The sequence below is a fragment of the Coenobita brevimanus genome, chromosome 47 (genome assembly GCF_032717465.1).
Source record: "Coenobita brevimanus isolate Jiangsu-jjx chromosome 47, ASM3271746v2, whole genome shotgun sequence".
NCBI lineage: Eukaryota > Metazoa > Arthropoda > Malacostraca > Decapoda > Coenobitidae > Coenobita > Coenobita brevimanus.
In genome coordinates, this window is record NC_137000.1 from 10,318,258 (window position 1) to 10,339,314 (window position 21,057).

Here is a 21,057-nt window from a genome sequence, read left to right on the forward strand (position 1 = left end):
AAGTTTTAGAATCATTCTAGCATAATTTTGAATGGAATGGAATATTTTTAGAATAATTTTATAAAAGCTACAAATCAGAGAGAGAGAGACAGAGAGAGAGAGAGAGAGGACCAAGGTAAGAAGATGTTTGAATAATTGGTTACTTTCAGTTTGGGCTTGGTTGGGTTGGATTAGGTTAGGTTAGGTTAGGTTAGGTTGGATTAGGTTAGGTTAGGTTAGGTTTTAGGTTAGGTTCGGTTAGGTTAGGTTAGGATAAGTTTGAGCTTTGTACTTTACCCATGAAACCTAGGTTTTTCCGATGGATTTTGGTATGATTCATTCGATTTTCAGCTTCATTTCAGTCGGAAATGACCATTTTCTGTGTTTTCCCCCCTCCCTATAACCCCCGATTCCCCAAAGATCCCTCATTATTTCAGGGGGATGGGGGGGGGTCATAACTCAAAATCTCGTTATTTCCGACGGAAACGATGCTCAAAATCGAACGAATCACATCAAAATCCATCAGAAAAACGTAAGTTTCGTGGGAAAAAGCAGTATGGGTAGATACCGATATTTATCCTCTTACTGTATGTAGGTTCATTTTAATATTTTCATAGTAAACAACACATAATTAATATGTTGCACGAATATGTATAGAATTTTATCATTTAGCTTCAAGTTAGTATAATTCATTTTTTACTTGGAACAAATATGCTCAATCTAGCATAATTTTTTCATTGCCCTAGCATAATTTCGTTGTTTGGATATGGCAACACTGCTCTCTGTCCCGCATTCTTCAGTCCACGCCTGACTGCCTTAGGTGGCTGTTGTGGTTGTAACCACACTATGATATGAGCCTCTTGCCTCCCACTTGCTTTCCACATGGCCCCAGGACGTAAGCCAGCCTCACCAAGGGCTAATAATACAATTAGTAAGAACTCCAAAGTAACAAAACGATCAAGTTATGACCTTAGCAGAGAAAATTGTGTTACTGGACAAGCTAAGAAACGACCGTGGGAGTGTTTGCTATCACCAGTTAATGCATCTTTTTATTTTGTACTGTTTTGTTAATAAATGTGTAGATAATTGTGTATTACAGTACGGTGTTTACGTTTTTCCTTCATAATGGAGTATGTGCTTTCAATCTTGTAAGAAGGTATTTCGGGATGAGTATGGAGGTTTCGGGACAATTCGCAGTCACAACAAACACAAAACAATTCGCCTTCATTAATGAAGATAGCTATGGGTGACGCTAGAATATAATTCAAAGGCGACTACAGCGAGGAAGAAACAAGTTAATTATTGACTAAAGGTGCAACTAATAAATAATATCCAGAACCTACGCTACTGAACATAGACTGCTGGATCCCCCTGAAATATAGTTATCAAAGTATTGATTAATTAATAATAAGTATATTGATGAAAGTATTGATTAGTATATTTATAGAATGGCGGGGAATCGTCCAGGGTGCGAATTGTTCTGAAGGGGAATCGTCCATGTTTTGACGGGGAATTGTTTGACGGCGAATTGTCTCGCAATCAGTATGGACATGGACTGTGTTATGGGCAGCATGGTGGACACAAGTGCAAGTTTTCAATTGTTAATAGAGTATTCGCGGAATTGACTTTTCGCGGGGGTTACAAGAACGTAACTACCGCGAAATATGCGGGATTACTGTACTGTATGTATGAAAGAGAGTATTAATACAAACAATAATGCATTCCATTAACCCCATCATAGCTGTCAGCCTCGAACAATGATTTACTGTACCGGTGTCAGGGATGTTGGGTTAGGGAGAGCTATAAAAAAATGCAAACAATTATGAGAAGGGAACGAAGGTCACTGGTATGTTTTCACGACCCTCCTCTACCATCTCAGTCAGGCGGCCTGCCACTTCATCTTAGATGTTTTCGCCGATATGTTTAAATGCTAATGTAACATGCACCCTAATTATGAGTAAGTTTCTTCCATTATGCCAGAAACAATCGTAGGTAAGGCTTAAGGAACGTTATGATTATAAGAAAACAAACTAGAAAAATACAGAAAACAAACTAGAGAATATGAATTGAATTGGTAAGGTTATTAGGGTGTATGCTTCGACGAAAATTTACGAGTTTCACAATTATAGGGGACGAAATGGAACAATTATGTTTACTAATAAGAAAACATACTTTCATCTCAAGTGTTCTCGTAAGGTGGCATTCAGTTCCACATTCTTTGTTCGATATCATTTCCCAACACATTTCGGACCGACAGAGCATACAGTTATTTCTGCTCCTTACAGTTAAGTGCACACTTATTGCACATGCTTTTGTTCGTTCGTGTATGTGTGAAAGAAAGAGTATTGATACAAACAATAATGTATTCCATTAACCCCTTATGGCTGCTAGCCTTGAACAATGCTTTACTGTACCGGTGTCAGTAACGTTAAGTTAGGGAGAGCCATAAAAACTGCGAACAACTATGGGAAGGGAACGGTCACTGGTATGTGTACACGAACATACTCTACCATCCCAAACAGCTCGGCGGTCCTTTCATCCCAGATGTTTTCGCCAATGTTTAAATGCTAAGTAACATGCACCCTAACTTTATGTTTAAATTCTAATGTAACATGCCCCATAATTTTCTTTCATGAATCATAGCAAATCACAAGATGGGTTTAGGGAGGAGGGGAAAAAGCCAGGTGTACCAGACGAGTCTTTTCAAATCTGTAAGAAAAAGAAACTGACTTTGTAACTTTGAAAAAATGGTTTCAAGGTCTGCCACGGGAGCACACAAATTTCTGAACTCACGAACATTGAGGATTTGAGGGGGGTAAACATACGCTTTGCTGTAAGCAGTAAAAGCACCTTACCAAATCAGTTCATCCTGATAGTCTGTTATATTTTTCTGATTATTTCTGGGTTGGTAAATAAACATTTCTTGTTAAATCTTTCCCCGCTGTTTTTAGCTGTTCTGGTGTGACGACTCTTTGATTCGTTAACGTAATGGCAGAAGACACTGTTTTAATCTAAGTGTTTAAACCTGGCCTAACCTAGCTTAACTGCCCCTAATAATGTAACCTAACCTAATCTTCAGTTGGGAAGTTGGGAAACGAAGTCCACATTTGAGTACAATGAGTTTCGTCCATTGTGCTGGAAACAATCGTAGGTACAGCTTTAGAACGAGACGATACTAACAGGGAGGAAATCCTTCAGTAAGAAAACGTGATTTACCGAACTGAATATAGTCTGAAAAATACTGAAACAAGCTGGAGGAATATACATTGAACTGGAAAGGTCTTTCTGGTACTTAAAGTGTACATTTACCGGTAAATAAATCAGTCTAACAGTACAGTACTTGTGTTTCCGCCGGATTAATCGTGCTTTCGGACTAAGCGGGCACCCCTTAACACCATATAGCCCGGATAATCGGGCTATCTCTGTATATTGTGTGCATTGCCTGAGTTACCTAAACATAGTGGATGAATGAGAGGCGTCAAATACACCACACAGGCACATACTTGAATGAAATGTATTGCACTGTTCTCACCCAGTGATAGATTATGTATGATTTTGTGTGAAATATGCGTACACAGTGCTGCAAGTGTTCGTAGACAAATATATTGTGTGCACTGCCTGAGTCAGCGCTACCATGCGGAAGGATGAGAGTGTCAATATGCCACACAGCCACATATCCTGAATGAAATGTATTGCACCCTTCTCAGTGATAGATTACGTATGGTTTTGTGTGAAATGTACGTATATAGTGTAGTGAATGTTTGTAGAGATATATACTGAATCATTTGTACAGAGCAAGTCTTGATAAAAGGTGTTGCGTGAGCGAATGTTTTATGCTATTTACTCGGAAACTATGAGGCGCATGAAAAATCTGAAAACACCATGAGAAAGCCCATGAAATTCTACATAAACTGCTGAAATAAAAATATAACATCTGCAAGAAAGCTTCTTTGCTAGAGCGCCATGAACAAAAAAACACTTACCTGTAGGTAAGTACTTTAATTTTTGGCTATTTTCTCAGAAACTAAAAACCGTATCAAGAAGCCATCAGGACTTTTAGAAAGCTGATGAAATTCTCTTTCTTAACATATAATAATTTAAAGGTATGAGGGAAAACATTCAAACTATGATGTTTGGAAATGAGATTGACGTTCCAGAATGTTTATTCACACTGGCCTAATGTTCTTCTATTCGTACTTTTTTTTTTTTTTTTTGCCTATCAGCTAGAACAAACATCGGCAAATAAGATGATGTAGTTTTTATGGCAAAATATATATACCGGTATATATATATATATATATATATAGCACGGCAGGAAACCATTTACTACGCTGGGTGGTAACCATATAACCAAATTTTGGCACCTGGTGGTTTAGTGGGTAATTATTGCACTCCAATTGGATTGAGCCGGTGAAGGTTTATATCCAAGGGATGGTTGGGGTTGATTGCTCATGTAATGCCACTCAGGGATGAGTGAGGCTGGTCACTCTCATCTTAAATGTCAGGACCAACTAACCTAGCCCCAGGTTCCTATGCTCCTCTGTGGGGCGACATAGGATTGGATGATGATGATGATTATATATATATATATATATATATATATATATATATATATATATATCATCCATCATCCAATCCTACATTGCCCCATGAAGAGCGTAGGAGCCCAGGGCTAGGCAGTTGCTCATGTAATGCCACCCATCCCTGAGTGGCATTACATGAGCAATCAACTCCAATCACCCCTTGGATATAAACCTTCACCGGCTCAATCCAACTGGAGCGCAATAATTACCCACTAAACCACCAAGTGCCAAAATTTGGCTATATGGTTACCACCCAGCATAGTAAATGGTTTCCTGGTGTACAAGAAACCATTTCGCTTGTCACTCAGTGTAGAGTCACCCACAGGCAGAAGGACAAGGAAAGAATGAAGGAAATAAAGACAGAAGAGGGAGCGTAAAGTCACCCGTAGGCAGAGGGACAAGGAAAGAATGAAGGAAAGACAAGAGGATGGAAGGAAAGAAGGATGGAAGAGAGGAAAGGGCAGACACCCGAAAGCAGCACTACATCGAGCGAGTGGATGGTGAGCGTCCCCGCCTACCACAAATATATATATATATATCTATCATCCAATCCTACATTGCTCCATAAGGAGCGTAGGAGCCCGGGGCTAGGCAGTTGGTCCCAACATTTAAGATGAGAGTGACCAGCCTCACTCATCCCTGAGTGGCATTACATGAGCAATAAACCCCAACCATCCACTGGATATAAACCTTCACCGGCTCAATCCAACTGGAGCACAATAATTACCCACTAAACCACCAGGTACCAAAATTTGGTTATATGGTTACCACCCTGCATAGTAAATGGTTTCCTAGTGTACAGGAAACCATTTGGCTTGTCACTCAGTGTAGAGTCACCCACAGGCAGAAGGAAGAGAAAAGAATGAAGGAAAGAAAGACAGAAGAGGGAGTGTAAAGTTGCCCACAGGCAGGAGGACAAGGAAAGAATGAACAAAAGGAAGACAGAAGAGGATGGAAGGAACGAGGGATGGAGGAGAGGAAAGGGCAGACACCCGAGAGCAGCACTACATCGAGTGAGTGGATGGTAAGCGCCCCCACCTACCACAACACGGCACTATATATATATATATATATATATATATATATGTGTGTGTGTGTGTGTGTGTGTGTGTGTGTGTTGGTGGCCAAAATAAGGCAAGCATACATGTTCTCATAGGTGTGCGGGGGGGCAGGTGGAGATGGTGGGTGGCATAAAATTGCGATCCAGAAACCTTACCGGAACTTACCATGCGCGGAAGGGTTAATAACAGCCGCTACCTATAATTTACAGGTCACTTACCAACAGGCTGACTGGGGTCATATGGTAGGAGGGTGTCTGGAGTGAACACTTCCTTCCCATTTCGGCCCTTGTGCTCCTCTGCTGCAGTTTTGAACATCTCCAAGGCCTCCTCCTCAGTCACCCCCTCTGTCCCAACTTCTGCTTCCTCAATCTTCTTTGGCTCTTCCTCCCTTGCCTTTTTCAACTCATACTGAACCTAGTATGCAAGGCACTGTAATTAGTGGTCATAATGGGGGAAATAAAAAAATGGTTGTTCCACATTCAATTTTTATAAATACATGTACCGGTAGTTTTGAACCCAATAATACCAGTACTTGTAATCAGTGATCATCCATCCATCATCCAATCTTACATTGCCCCATGAGAAGTGTAGGAGCCCAGGGCTAGGCAAACTGGTCCTGACATTTAAGATGAGAGTGACCAGCCTCACTCATCCCTGAGTGGCCTTATATGAGCAATAAGCCCCAACCACCCCTTGCATATAAACCTTCACTGGCTAAATCTGACTGGAGCGCTGTAATTACCCACTAAACCACCAGGCACCAAAATTTGGTTCTATGGGTACCACCTAGCATAGTAAATGGTTTCCTGGAGTACTCCTTTATTATTAAAGTATTGTATGCATTAGTACAGTATATGATTGTGATGTTTTATGCTGGTTTCAGGTCCCTAAAATGGTTTTTAGGGGATTAAAGAGGTAATTCGATACTCTATGGGCATTTTCTGGGGGAAGCATCCAAAATTTGCAGATCCCCTTCATTTGCGGGGGTCTGTGTCCCCCAATCCCCCCCCGAATATCGGGGGAGGCTTGTGCTACATATCTTAACATTGTACTGTATATGAATGTGTATATAAACACACACACACACACACACACACACATATATATATATATATATATATACATACACATACACACACCAAAATTTGCCCAAATGAATATGCCACACTCCCATTCACTCACCATTAACCCTCACCAAGCTAGACATCATAATTATGAGGCACAATGAAGGTCTCCATGGGCAAAGCTGTATGCCTGAGATCCAATTCACTATCTATCTATCTATCTATTGCCAGACGCCTCAATCCCGTTTGGGGTGGCCACAAACAAATCGCCTCCAAGTCGCCCTATCCCCCGCCATTTCACTGCCCTGCTCCCAACTCACACCCCCCTCTCTCATATACCTCTCCACCCCATCCCTCCATCTCATCCTCGGCCTCCCCCTCCCTCTTCCCCCCTCCACCTCACTCACATACAGTGCTCGTCAGAAGTATTCAGCGATGTCCGCCGGGCGCGCAATACTTATGGCCCAAAAAGAATCACCCCATTTTTGGGGGTAAGAATTGAGCCACAAGTTTGAGCTCCGAGCATGACGTCACGGTAGCCTGAGGCCTTCTGACGCGCTGGTTGGTTCCCGCCTCAGTTGCCCACGGGCTGCCTGAGAGAGAGGAACTCCGCCGAGTGTCCCTCTCAAATTGCGCCATTTTTTACCGAGTGTCCCGCAGTGTTTTGGCCTTCAAAACTTTGTTATGGCACCTATCCGTGAACTATCGAGTGAAATCATATCCCAGATCATTGCTCTAAAGGAGGCAGGCCACCAGACAAAGGAAATTAGTGAATTGGTTGGTGTGGGACGATCGACAGTGCGTCGTTGGTGTGCGCGGTTTCGGGAGGAAAACAGTGGTGAAGTTCCCACAAAGAAACCGAGGTCTGGTAGGCCTAGGAAAACTTCCCCAAGGTCTGTTAATGTTTTAAAACGTGCAGTGGAGTTTAATCCTTGTGTGAGTGCAAGGAAAATTAAGGAGAGCAACCCAGAAGTGTTTGGTGAGGTGTCAGTGAGAACAGTGTCTCGTAGGGTGCATGAGCTTGGTTACACAAGTCACAGGCCTGTGAAAAAGCCTCTTCTCTCTAGCAGCCAGAGAATTCGTAGGCTTGCCTTTGCTAATAAATATCTAAATTGGGGTGAGGAGCAATGGTTTTCAGTGTTGTGGTCTGATGAGGCAACGTTTAGTGTTACCTGTAACAGAGGAGCATGCAAAGGTAGTGACCCACTTGACCCACGGTATGTAGAAAGCACAGTTAAACATCCTGATTCACTCATGGTATGGGGTTGTTTTTCAGGGAAGGGTTTGGGGAAGCTTGTTGTACTTCCCAAGAACCTCAGAGTGAATCAGGATGTTTACCTGGAGCTTCTGTGTGATCATTTACCAGACTCCTTCGAGCTAACAGGTGCACGAGTGTTTCAGCAGGATGGTGCACCTGCTCACAAGGCCAAATCGGTCACCAATTGGCTTCGTGACTGCGAGGTATCATTCATGACAGACTGGCCAGGAAATAGCCCAGACCTCAACCCGATTGAAAACCTCTGGTACCTCGTAAAGAAGAGTCTCCAAGGGAAGGACGTGAGCTCTCTGCCTAAGCTGGAAGCCGCCATTCGTGACTCCTGGGACAAAATACCCCTCCAGCACCTCAGGAGCCTCGCCCTTTCACTTCCAAGACGTCTCAGGTCCGTGAAGAAACGTAAAGGCTACCCTACAAAGCACTAAAGGTAAATAAAATGCATTATTTATATGTTTTTTCAATGTTGAAAGGTTTGTTTCTCAGGAGGGACGCAGGGCGCCCCATACTTCTGACGAGCACTGTACACTCTCTTCGTCAGTCTTTCACCCTCCATCCTCCCCACATGGCCAAACCATCTCAGTGTGTTCCTCATAACGCTTCCTATCACATCCACACCACAACGCTCCTTTATATCCTCATTCGTCAGCCTGTCTCTCCACGTGACTCCACAGGCTCCTCTTAAATAACTCATTTCCACTGCTCTCACTCTTGACTTGTGTCCTTCCAACAATGTCCAAGCTTCACTTCCGTACGTTAGAGTTGGTATCACAATACTGTCGTGTAGTAAATTTTTCACTTCCATGCTCACTTCCCTGTTTCTTATCACTGCTTTTAAGGAACCAGCAACCCTTCTTCCCTGCTGTACCCTTTCAAGCACTTCACCCTCTAAACCTCCATCCTTACTCATCACACTACCCAAATACTTAAACGTACTCACATTTTCCAATTCCTCACCATCTAACCTCACTGTACATTCACTAACTTCACCTCTCTCAAAGACCATCACTTTACTCTTCCCTACATTCACCTTTAGGTTCCGTTTCATACACACTCTCTCAAACTCATCCACCAAGCCTTGCAGCTCCCCTTTGTCTTCACTCAGCAACACAGTATCATCTGCAAACAACAGTACAGGGAGTTTCCAAACACTGTCCTCTCTCACCAGAGCCACTCCAACATCCACTACCCTACCTTGTACCTCTTTTATTACCCCATCCATGTACAGATTGAACAACCATGGAGACATGACACATCCCTGTTTCAAACCAACTTTCAAAGAGAAAAATTCACTTAGTTCACCATCCACACGCACTGCAGCCTTCGCACCATCGTACATACTCTTCACAGCATTCAACAACTTCCCATCTACTCCATATATTCTTAACACTTTCCAAAATCCTTGTCTATCCACCCTGTCATATGCTTTCTCCAAATCCATGAAAGCCGCATACAACTTCTTTCCCTTCTCTAGAAACTTTTCCACTAAAGATCTAAGAATGAATATCTGATCTACACAACCTCTTCCCTTCCTACAGCCTCCCTGTTCTTCTCCAACTAATTTCTCTGTTCTTTCTCTAACTCTGTCTATAAGTATCCTACCATACACTTTTCCTATTATACTAAGAAGACAAATGCCCCTATGATTACCACACACTTCTTTTTCCCCTTTTCCTTTGTACAAGGGAATAAGTATACCTGACTTCCAATCCTTCGGTACTCTACCTTCCTCCCAGGCCAATCTGCACATCTTCCACATCCATTCTACTACTATCTCTCCCCCATGCTTCAGCATTTCACCACACACTCCATCAATTCCTGGGGCTTTCCCCGATTTAACTTTCTTCATTGCTTCCACAACTTCTATCCTACTGATTTCTTCCTGTCTTCTCACCTCCCTCCTTCTCCCAGCCATTCCCCAGCCACTTATACTCGCATTACTTCCATCCTCTACGTTCAACAATTCCTTAAAGTGTTCTCTCCATCTGCTCACTTTTTCTCCCTTCTCCACTAGTAATCTACCATTTTTATCTTTCACTCCCCTGCTAACTTCACTTCCACCCTGTCTTACTCTTTTCACTTCTCTCCAGAACATTTTCTTACAGTCCCTCCACTTTACACTCAAATTCCTTCCAAATTCCTCTTCCACTCTTCTTACTCTCTCTTACTAATCTTTTCACCTCTCTCTTCCTTTCCACATATAACTCTCTCTTCCGCCTCTCAACTTCTTCCACGCCCCTATTTCTCACCCATTCATTGTATGCTTTCTTCTTTTGTGCCACAGCCTGTTTCACCTCTTCAGTCCACCACGCTGTTCCTTGCACCCCCCTCCGCCTTCTCTTCCTTCCACACACCACATCACATGCTGCACATATTTCTTCTGTAAATATCTTACACACACCTTCCAAGTCTTCCATCTGCTCCAATTCATATTTGCCCAATCGTTCCTCCACTTCTCTCTTATACTCTGCCTTTTTCTCATCCTCTTGTAACCTTTCCACTCTCCTTGCAACTACTCCTTCCTCTCGTCTTTCCCCTCTTCTATTCCTCCATCTCACTTGCATCCTAATTCTGGCCACCACCAAGTAGTGGTCAGAAAGTCCACTCCCCCAACCTCTACATACTCTTGCATCCTTTACACATCTTCGCATCCTTTCATTCACACACACATAATCAATCATTGCCTTCCTTTCATTCAGTTCACCACCCACCCTTCTCATCACTCACCATGTATACCTGTGGATCATTTTATGCCTGAAGAGGGTATTGGCTATCACCAACCCCCTCCCAGCACAAATGTCCTACACTGGTCATAAAACTATGACTCAAAGGAGGTACAGTACCTTACAAAGAAGCAGCTCAGCAGGGTTATAGCTCCTGCAATCCTAGCTCCACCCCATAAGTAAAAAAAAAAAAAAACATTCTACATGTAGTTTCAAAAGATAAACAAATACCTTGAGATGATCCAGACCAAGACGATGCATCTCCAGCTCTCCACGAACGTTGAACAGTTTCCCACAGCACCTGACCTTCAGATACTGGTTGACAAGAATGTGCTCAATGGATTTATAGTGCTCATCCAGTTTACCCGGCACTCGGCATTGACACTTTGCACAGTAAAACAGCTTTTGATCTTTTCCTCCTTTCTTGGTCTTTACGATTGCGCGTCGCACTGCCAGCTGTTATAAAGCATGGAAGGATCTTCATTAAAAAACACACACATGGACACACACACACACACACACACACTTGGACAACAATGCAACATATATCTGGCCATGTTTGTCTTCACTGCACAGCTTTATCATCACCATCAACACCACAACCTTTTCCATCCCAAGATGGGGAGAGGTACGGTCCAGAAAGTCAGATGTAACCTGACAGAAATGAGATACTAACCAATGTTTGTTCTGAATGAACCACACTCCCATTCACCTACCATTCAAGCCCCTGGAAACCTGGCTCCACTTGATAAGTCAAAAAACATTCTGCACATAGCTTCATCTCAATCCAAACTACAGGCAAACCTTGTTGTAGTTAAGGGATGAGTTCTATCACAATTTTTCACATTTAACTGCCAATGTAAACTAGAAAAAACTGGCATATCAATAGCTTTAATAGCCATTTTTCTTTAATTTACCAAGGACATAACAGCAAAACGAATATTTTTAAATTGCTACTAAAAGGAGGACCAAATTGAATATCCTTAAAAAGAAATCATGACACAAAACAATGATACAATTCACTTCTAAACCTATATTTTGTGTCACTGTGAATACTGCGTGACACCAAGTCAATAATGACTATTTATTACTGTTGTGGCTGATCAAGCTGATAGCACCTTGTAACAGCAAAGTGTGGGGATTAATGGGAAGGTTTCGTTCCTCAATGGATACTGAAATTGTGTGTTTATCCAGGCAACAGGCATGTGCATCTGTGGGAAAGTTTGGTTCCTATGTGTATACCGTACTGCATTTGTGTTTATCCAGTTAACAGGGGCACCATAGTAAGCTCCATGTCACCCTGTTATTTGGTTACCACCCAGCATACTTGTGAATGTTTTTTTTGGCATTGCAGGAAATCATTTGGCTTGTCACTCTGCAGAGAGCTGCCTGAGGAGGAAAGAAGAGTAAACCATGCGACTTGAACAATGGAAGGAAGAGGAAGAAAGGAGAAACAAAAAAAGAATAAGACAAATGAAGAAGTGGGCAGCAATACATCAAGTAAGTGAATGATGGGCACCCCCACCTACCATCCCTGTACATGGCCAAATTACAAGCTGGTTCTTGTAGGCGAGTGATTAGATTACAGGGTTACTATGGTCCTTTCACCGCAAGAAGTCCGTTCAGGGTGGGGCCCACCTGGTGAATCACCTCTAGCGATGCTGCCAAATCAACCGTAGTACATGCCTCTCTCTCTCTTATTTCCCATTTATGTGCTATTTGAAATTGTTTTTTATATTCTGTATATAGTAAAGGAAGCTATATAGTACACTGAGTATCACTTTTTAGAATTATAACAACGATTTGAATGAATTCTATGACACGTGGCAGAGCTTTTTTCCCATGTTGCCACGCCGTAGAGTTGCCAATTTGACCACCAATTATCGGATTATCACTCTCTCCCTACTTATCCCCATCCCACCTGTTTCTCTCTCTCTCTAACAGAAAGTTCTGATGACGAAGAAGATTATGATTAAAGATCAGAGAGAGGATTAGGCCTACAGGGGAAACCTCTTAAAAATAAAACGCGTCTAGACTTTTACCTCATAAGTGTGTGGAAAAAAAATTCTATCTATCTATCTATTGCCAGACGCCTCTATCCCGTTTGGGGTGGCCACAAACAAATCGCCTCCAAGTCGCCCTGTCCCCCGCCATTTCACTGCCCTGCTCCCAGCTCACACCCCTCTCTCTCATATACCTCTCCACCCAATCCCTCCATCTCATCCTCGGCCTCCCCCTCCCTCTTCCCCCCTCCACCTCACTCACATACACTCTCTTCGTCAGTCTTTCACCCTCCATCCTCCCCACATGGCCAAACCACCTCAGTGTGTTCCTCATAACGCTTCCTATCACATCCACATCCACACCACAACGCTCCTTTATATCCTCATTCGTCAGCCTGTCTCTCCACGTGACTCAACAGGCTCCTCTTAAATAACTCATTTCCACTGCTCTCACTCTTGACTTGTGTCCTTCCAACAATGTCCAAGCTTCACTTCCGTACGTTAGAGTTGGTATCACAATACTGTCATGTAGTAACTTTTTCACTTCCATGCTCACTTCCCTGTTTCTTATCAATGCTTTCAAGGAACCAGCAACCTTTCTTCCCTGCTGTACCCTTTCAAGCACTTCACCCTCCAAACCTCCATCCTTACTCATCACACTGGTACCCAAATACTTAAACGTACTCACATTTTCCAATTCCTCACCATCCAACCTCGCTGTACATTCACTAACTTCACCTCTCTCAAAGACCATCACTTTACTCTTCCCTACATTCACCTTTAGGTTCCGTTTCTTACACACACTCTCAAACTCATCTACCAAGCCTTGCAGCTCCCCTTCGTCTTCACTCAACAACACAGTATCATCTGCAAACAACAGTACAGGGAGTTTCCAAACATTATCCTCTCTCACCAGGGCCACTCCAACATCCACTACCCTACCTTGTACCTCTTTTATTACCCCATCCATGTACAGATTGAACAACCATGGAGACATGACACATCCCTGTTTCAAACCAACTTTCAAAGAGAAAAATTCACTTAGTTCACCATCCACACGCACTGCAGCCTTCGCACCATCGTACATACTATTCACAACATTCAACAACTTCCCATCTACTCCATATATTCTTAACACTTTCCACAATCCTTGTTTATCCACCCTGTCATATGCTCTCTCCAAATCCATGAAAGCTGCATACAACTTCTTTCCCTTCTCTAGAAACTTTTCCACTAAAGATCTAAGAATGAATATCTGATCTACACAACCTCTTCCCTTCCTAAAGCCTCCCTGTTCTTCTCCAACTAATTTCTCTGTTCTTTCTCTAACTCTGTCTATAAGAATCCTACCATTCACTCTTCCTATTATACTAAGAAGACAAATGCCCCTATGATTACCACACACTTCTTTTTCCCCTTTTCCTTTGTACAAGGGAATAATTATACCCGACTTCCAATCCTCCGGGACTCTACCTTCCTCCCAGGCCAATCTGCACATCTTCCACATCCACTCTACTACTATCTCTCTCCCATGCTTCAGCATTTCACCACACACTCCATCAATTCCTGGGGCTTTCCCCGATTTAACTTTCTTCATTGCTTCAACAACTTCTATCTTACTGATTTCTTCCTGTCTTCTCACCTCCCTCCTTCTCCCAGCCATTCCCCAGCCTCTTATACTCGCATTACTTCCATCCTCTACGTTCAACAATTCCTTAAAGTGTTCTCTCCATCTGCTCACTTTTTCTCCCTTCTCCACTAGTAATCTACCATTTTTATCTTTCACTCCCCTGCTAACTTCACTTCCACCCTGTCTTACTCTTTTCACTTCTTTCCAGAACATTTTCTTACAGTCCCTCCACTTTACACTCAAATTCCTTCCAAATTCCTCATCCACTCTCTTCTTACTCTCTCTTACTAACCTTTTCACCTCTCTCTTTCTTTCCACATATAACTCTCTCTTCCGCCTCTCAACTTCTTCCACGCCCCTATTTCTCATCCATTCATTGTATGCTTTCTTCTTTTGTGCCACAGCCTGTTTCACCTCTTCAGTCCACCACGCTGTTCCTTGCACCCCCCTCCGTCTTCTCTTCCTTCCACACACCACATCACATGCTGCACATATTTCTTCTGTAAATATCTTACACACACACACCTTCCACGTCTCCCATCTGCTCCAATTCATATTTGCCCAATCGTTCCTCCACTTCTCTCTTATACTCTGCCTTTTTCTCATCCTCTTGTAACCTCTCCACTCTCCTTGCAACTACTCCTTCCTCTCGTCTTTCCCTTCTTCTATTCCTCCATCTTACTTGCATTCTAATTCTGGCCACCACCAAGTAGTGGTCAGAAAGTCCACTCCCCCAACCTCTATACACTCTTGCATCCTTTACACATCTTCGCATCCTTTCATCCACACACACATAATCAATCATTGCCTTCCTTTCATTCAGTTCACCACCCACTCTTCTCATCACTCGCCATGTATACCTGTGGATCATTTTATGCCTGAAGAGGGTATTGGCTATCACCAACCCCCTCCCAGCACAAATGTCCACTAACGCACTCCCATTCTCATCTATCTCAGCAGGCACACCCCACTCACCAACTATTCCATCCACCTTCACATTACCAACTTTACTATTCATATCACCAATCAAAAACACACTCTCATTCCTTCCAAACTTTTCCATGCACACTTCCACATTTGTCCAGAACTCTTCTCTCACTCTTCTAGCACGATCTTGCGTTGGCGCATACACACACACAATCGCCCACATTTGTATTCCAACTTTCAACTTTACCCACACAATCCTTGACCCAACTGATCCATACTGTCTTATGCTCTTCTTCCATCTTTTACTCACAACTATAGATACTCCTTCCTTTGCCCTCTCATTCTCATCTACTCCTGCACATATACCCCATCCATACTCCCATTCTCTCACACTTTCTCCTCTCCATTTTGTTTCAGTTATTCCACATACATCCACTTTTGCACCCTCAAGCACCTGGACAATCTCTCTCTTTCACCTCATCATTCGCTCCTCTTACATTCCATGTACTCATATATATGTATATATATATATATACATACATGATAGAGAGAGAGAGAGAGAGAGAGAGAGGTGTGATGGGGGTAGGTAAGGAGACAGAGTGATAATCCGATAATTGGTGGTCAAATTGGCAACGTCGCACTCGGGGGAATTCCAACTTCTGCCACACTCTGAACGGACTTCTTGCTGCGAAAGGACCATAAAATAAGACAAAGACAATAAAGATGGGTCTCTATGCCTATCAAACTTTCCATTTGTAGCATCTGAAAGCATAGCGCTGTATTGCAATTTTCTGAGCTCATCATTACAATGCTTGCATTGGTCCTAGTCAACTCATGAACACTCACCTTGGCTTCACTTCTAAGGAGTTGCAGGATGGCAGCACTCTGGTTATGGTAAGCTGTGGCACTATCGATGTGCTCCCGTGTCTGCAAGTGGCGGATGTACCCCTGCAAAATTGTTCAATCACTTAAAGTCAATCTGCTTTCAACTGATGGCATTGGCCAACCCCTACAACCTGAATACTATGACATGATTGCATGAAATTTGATGGGCCTTTAGTTATGGGGCAGGAATGAAGCTCCCTGCCTACTTGTCAAAACAAACCCTCCAGGCTGACTACATATGACAATCAAGTGAAATGAAGAAGTATTAAGATATTTGTGAGATTAGAAAAAATGCTGTATAGCAACTCATGAATGAGTATCAGTTGATCAGCAATGGGACAATCTAGTAAATTAATGACATTGGGTCTGTTTGTATGAATGCATGTATGTAACAAAACTACAAACTCTGACATATATTTTAAACAAAACTACACATGCAACCATTGGGGGTCCAATAGCAGACATTCTGAGTTTGATCCCAAGGTATAAAATTAAGTACCAAAAATATAAAACCTGATGAGTAAAGACATCTGCTCTTTCTTCCCTTCCAATTATATTATCAGTGCTATTATTAAATACAGCAGTACTCTCATATACATCACATCCCCTATGACTGTCAAGTGGGAAACCAGTCAGACATTATTCACTACAACAAAGACTGGTTAACACACTATAGATTGTACTATCAAAAAGTACAGGATGATAAGGAGCTATAATTTTTTTGTATAAGAGTTAATATGAATAAGTTGTAGGACTTAGGGTTTCTTTATGCTTCCTCAGGTCTGTAACCTTATTTATTCACACTGAACAAGGAAGTTAGTTGCCTTGTCAAATGAACAGTAAGGGATATCAGTTCTTATACTGCACTGCTTCTACTTCACAATTAAGAAATGTCTACCACTTTCCTTCCTGACATCCTATCAGAGAATTATCTGCAGGCAGAGAAACAAAGCAAATCTCTCCCAGCTTGGGAATATCAGCCACCTGAGAAAAGTAACAGTAAAAGCGACAAAATCTGGAGAAAGTTTTTGTCCCTAACTGTACCTTAATCAAGAGATGCCGTAACCTTATACTTACACCAACAGAGTTGAATTCACTCAACTTGCACATGTGACAAACCAAAGCTTCTTTTGGAATATCCTGGGGAAAGAAAAAAAAATATACATATTACCATGTGGAAAGGATGGAACGTGAGACTAATGACGAGAGTGTGTGCTGAAATGGAGGGAGGGGAGAGGGAGAAGGAGGCTGAGGATGAGAAAGAGGGATGGAGTGGAGAGGTTTATCTGAGAGAGGGGTGTGAGCTGAGGAGAGAGCAGTGAAATGGCAGGGAACAGGGCAACAGGAAGGTAATTTGCCTGTGGTCACCCCTGGATTAAGGCATCTGGCAACAGATATATATAGACACAGATTATAAAACATGCACTCTAAAATTCAGAAAGTTATACTTTCTACTAAAACTTCCCAAATCTGAACATCCAATTTCCAAAAGCCTCCACTTCTCAAAATATTTTTCATGCAATACAGGGTGTTGACATCGTGTCTGCAAACATTCAATGCATGCTCCCCTCCAGTTCGGAATCCCTCAAGGATAAGTTCTGGGTCCAATTCTATTTACAATCTATACCAGTAGTTTATTGTCTTTATCTGATGCTCACAATGTGTCCTATCATTTTTCTGCTGATGATGCTCAGCTCTATGTTAAGATGTTAGATATTAATGATACCAAGACTATGCTTGACTCTGTGATGTCTGATATTAATATCTAGATGGCAAGGAGGAAATTTTAGCTGAATGATGATAAAACTGATATCATTATCATCTGCGGAAAGAGAAGAGATGACGCTGATAATGCCCTGACTTTGAACATTGGTGCATGTCAGCTTCATCCAGTCAGTTCTGTTCGAAATCTGGGTGTTAATTTGAATTCAAATTTAAGTTACAAAGAACATATTAATCATACTGTTAGAGGGTGTAACTTTCATATAAGAAATCTGTACTCTGTGAGAAAATTCCTATATAGATGATGCCTCATAACACTGGTTCATGCAGCGGTCTTGTCTCGTGTCGAATATTGTAATTCACTGTGGATTGGTCCTTCAAATAATATACAAACAAAAGTTCAGTCTGTGTTGAACAGGGCAGCTAGGCTTATCTTTGGCCTCTCCCCCAAGAACCTCAACTACCCGATTCCTAACTGAGTTGCATTTGTTACCAGTAAAAGCTTGAACTGAATTTAAGCTGTCTTATTACATTCAAGGTTCTTAAGTTTGGTGAACCGAAGTACCTTGCTGAATTGTGATGTTATGTAGTGAAGATGATGCCTTGCATCTAGACCAGCCTGGAGCCACTCACCAGTCACCTTTCTCTGATCGTGTATCGAGGCATACCTGTATACAGGTATCGAGGCATACCTGTATACAGGTATACCTCGATATACGATACCCCTAGATGCGATATTCCCAGCTTAATGATGGGGGTAGAAATGCCATCATACCTCGCTTAAGGATTGCCAAACCCTGGTTTAACGATGGGTTTTTATTTTTTTACCAATTTTGATGATATTTTATGCTAAAATTGTGTTTAGGTTGCTTTATAAACTGTTTTTAGACATAGATTAATGTTTTAGCCAAAGGTGGGGTGAACACTGTCATTTTGGGGTACAGTTTACCAAGCTTGATTTTCTCCAGACTGATATTTGAAGATTTATAATTTTATTTGTTGGTTTTAGTAAGTTATTTACAGGCATTACGCTTAGGTTACCTTCTTTTACAGCTATTACGCCATTTAGATTGGCTTGAAACTTGTTTTTGGGCTCATTTGGGTAGGTTTTGGACTTGGCAGGGGGGGAAACCCAAGGCTGAAAAACGCATCCCATTACTTTGTTAAATCTACCCCGATATACGATACTCCATCTAATGATAGGTTTATACCTAACCAACAGCATCGTTAAACCAGGGTATGACTGTATTATATATATAGAGAGAGAGAGAGAGAGAGAGAGAGAATGGAAGTATGGATGGGGTATATGTGCAGGAGTAGGTGAGAATGAGAGGGCAAAGGAAGGAGTATGTATAGCTGTGAGTAAAAGATGGAAGAAGAGCATAAGACAGTATGGATCAGTTGGGTCAAGGATTGTGTGGGTAAAGTTGAAAGTTGAAATACAAATGTGGGCGATTCTGTGTGTGTATGCACCAACGCAAGATCGTGCTAGAAGAGTGAGAGAAGAGTTCTGGACAAATGTGGAAGTGTGCATGGAAAAGTTTGGAAGGAATGAGAGAGTGTTTTTGATTGGTGATATGAATGGTAAAGTTGGGAATGTGAAGGTGGATGGAATAGTTGGTGAGTGGGGTGTGCCTGCTGAGATAGATGAGAATGGGAGTGCGTTAGTGGACATTTGTGCTGGGAGGGGGTTGGTGATAGCCAATGCCCTCATCGGGCATAAAATGATCCACAGGTATACATGGCGAGTGATGAGAAGGGTGGGTGGTGAACTGAATGAAAGGAAGGCAATGATTGATTATGTGTGTGTGGATGAAAGGATGCGAAGATGTGTAAAGGATGCAAGAGTGTATAGAGGTTGGGGGAGTGGACTTTCTGACCACTACTTGGTGGTGGCCAGAATTAGAATGCAAGTAAGATGGAGGAATAGAAGAAGGGAAAGACGAGAGGAAGGAGTAGTTGCAAGGAGAGTGGAAAGGTTACAAGAGGATGAGAAAAAGGCAGAATATAAGAGAGAAATGGAGGAACGATTGGGCAAATATGAATTGGAGCAGATGGGAGACGTGGAAGGTGTGTGTAAGATATTTACAGAAGAAATATGTGCAGCATGTGATGTGGTGTGTGGAAGGAAGAGAAGACGGAGGGGGGTGCAAGGAACAGCGTGGTGGACTGAAGAGGTGAAGCAGGCTGTGGCACAAAAGAAGAAAGCATACAATGAATGGATGAGAAATAGGGGCGTGGAAGAAGTTGAGAGGCGGAAGAGAGAGTTATATGTGGAAAGAAAGAGAGAGGTGAAAAGATTAGTAAGAGAGAGTAAGAAGAGAGTGGATGAGGAATTTGGAAGGAATTTGAGTGTAAAGTGGAGGGACTGTAAGAAAATGTTCTGGAGAGAAGTGAAAAGAGTAAGACAGGGTGGAAGTGAAGTTAGCAGGGGAGTGAAAGATAAAAATGGTAGATTACTAGTGGAGAAGGGAGAAAAAGTGAGCAGATGGAGAGAACACTTTAAGGAATTGTTGAACGTAGAGGATGGAAGTAATGCGAGTATAAGAGGCTGGGGAATGGCTGGGAGAAGGAGGGAGGTGAGAAGACAGAAAGAAATCAGTAGGATAGAAGTTGTGGAAGCAATGAAGAAAGTTAAATCGGGGAAAGCCCCAGGAATTGATGGAGTGTGTGGTGAAATGCTGAAGCATGGGGGAGAGATAGTAGTAGAATGGATGTGGAAGATGTGCAGGTTGGCCTGGGAGGAAGGCAGAGTCCCGGAGGATTGGAAGTCAGGTATAATTATTCCCTTGTACAAAGGAAAAGGGGAAAAAGAAGTGTGTGGTAATCATAGGGGCATTTGTCTTCTTAGTATAATAGGAAAAGTGTATGGTAAGATACTTATAGACAGAGTTAGAGAAAGAACAGAGAAATTAGTTGGAGAAGAACAGGGAGGCTTTAGGAAGGGAAGAGGTTGTGTAGATCAGATATTCGTTCTTAGATCTTTAGTGGAAAAGTTTCTAGAGAAGCGAAAGAAGTTGTATGCGGCTTTCATGGATTTGGAGAAAGCATATGACAGGGTGGATAGACAAGGACTGTGGAAAGTGTTAAGAATATATGGAGTAGATGGGAAGTTGTTGAATGCTGTGAAGAGTATGTACGATGGTGCGAAGGCTGCAGTGCGTGTGGATGGTGAACTAAGTGAATTTTTCTCTTTGAAAGTTGGTT

The 21,057-nt window shown here is 42.2% G+C and overlaps 1 protein-coding gene across 1 annotated transcript in view; it reads right to left on the reverse strand.

Moving 5' to 3' along the window:
* Positions 1-21,057, reverse strand: part of LOC145399049 (uncharacterized) — a 52,991-nt gene that overhangs the window by 12,483 nt on the left and 19,451 nt on the right. Inside the window, exons 8-11 of the mRNA XM_080271784.1 lie at positions 17,206-17,268; positions 16,090-16,191; positions 10,915-11,139; positions 5,842-6,037 (exon numbers count right to left, since the gene is read on the reverse strand). Of these exons, the coding sequence (XP_080127910.1) occupies positions 5,842-6,037; positions 10,915-11,139; positions 16,090-16,191; positions 17,206-17,268 (586 nt within the window). The remainder of the gene's footprint in view (positions 1-5,841; positions 6,038-10,914; positions 11,140-16,089; positions 16,192-17,205; positions 17,269-21,057) is intronic.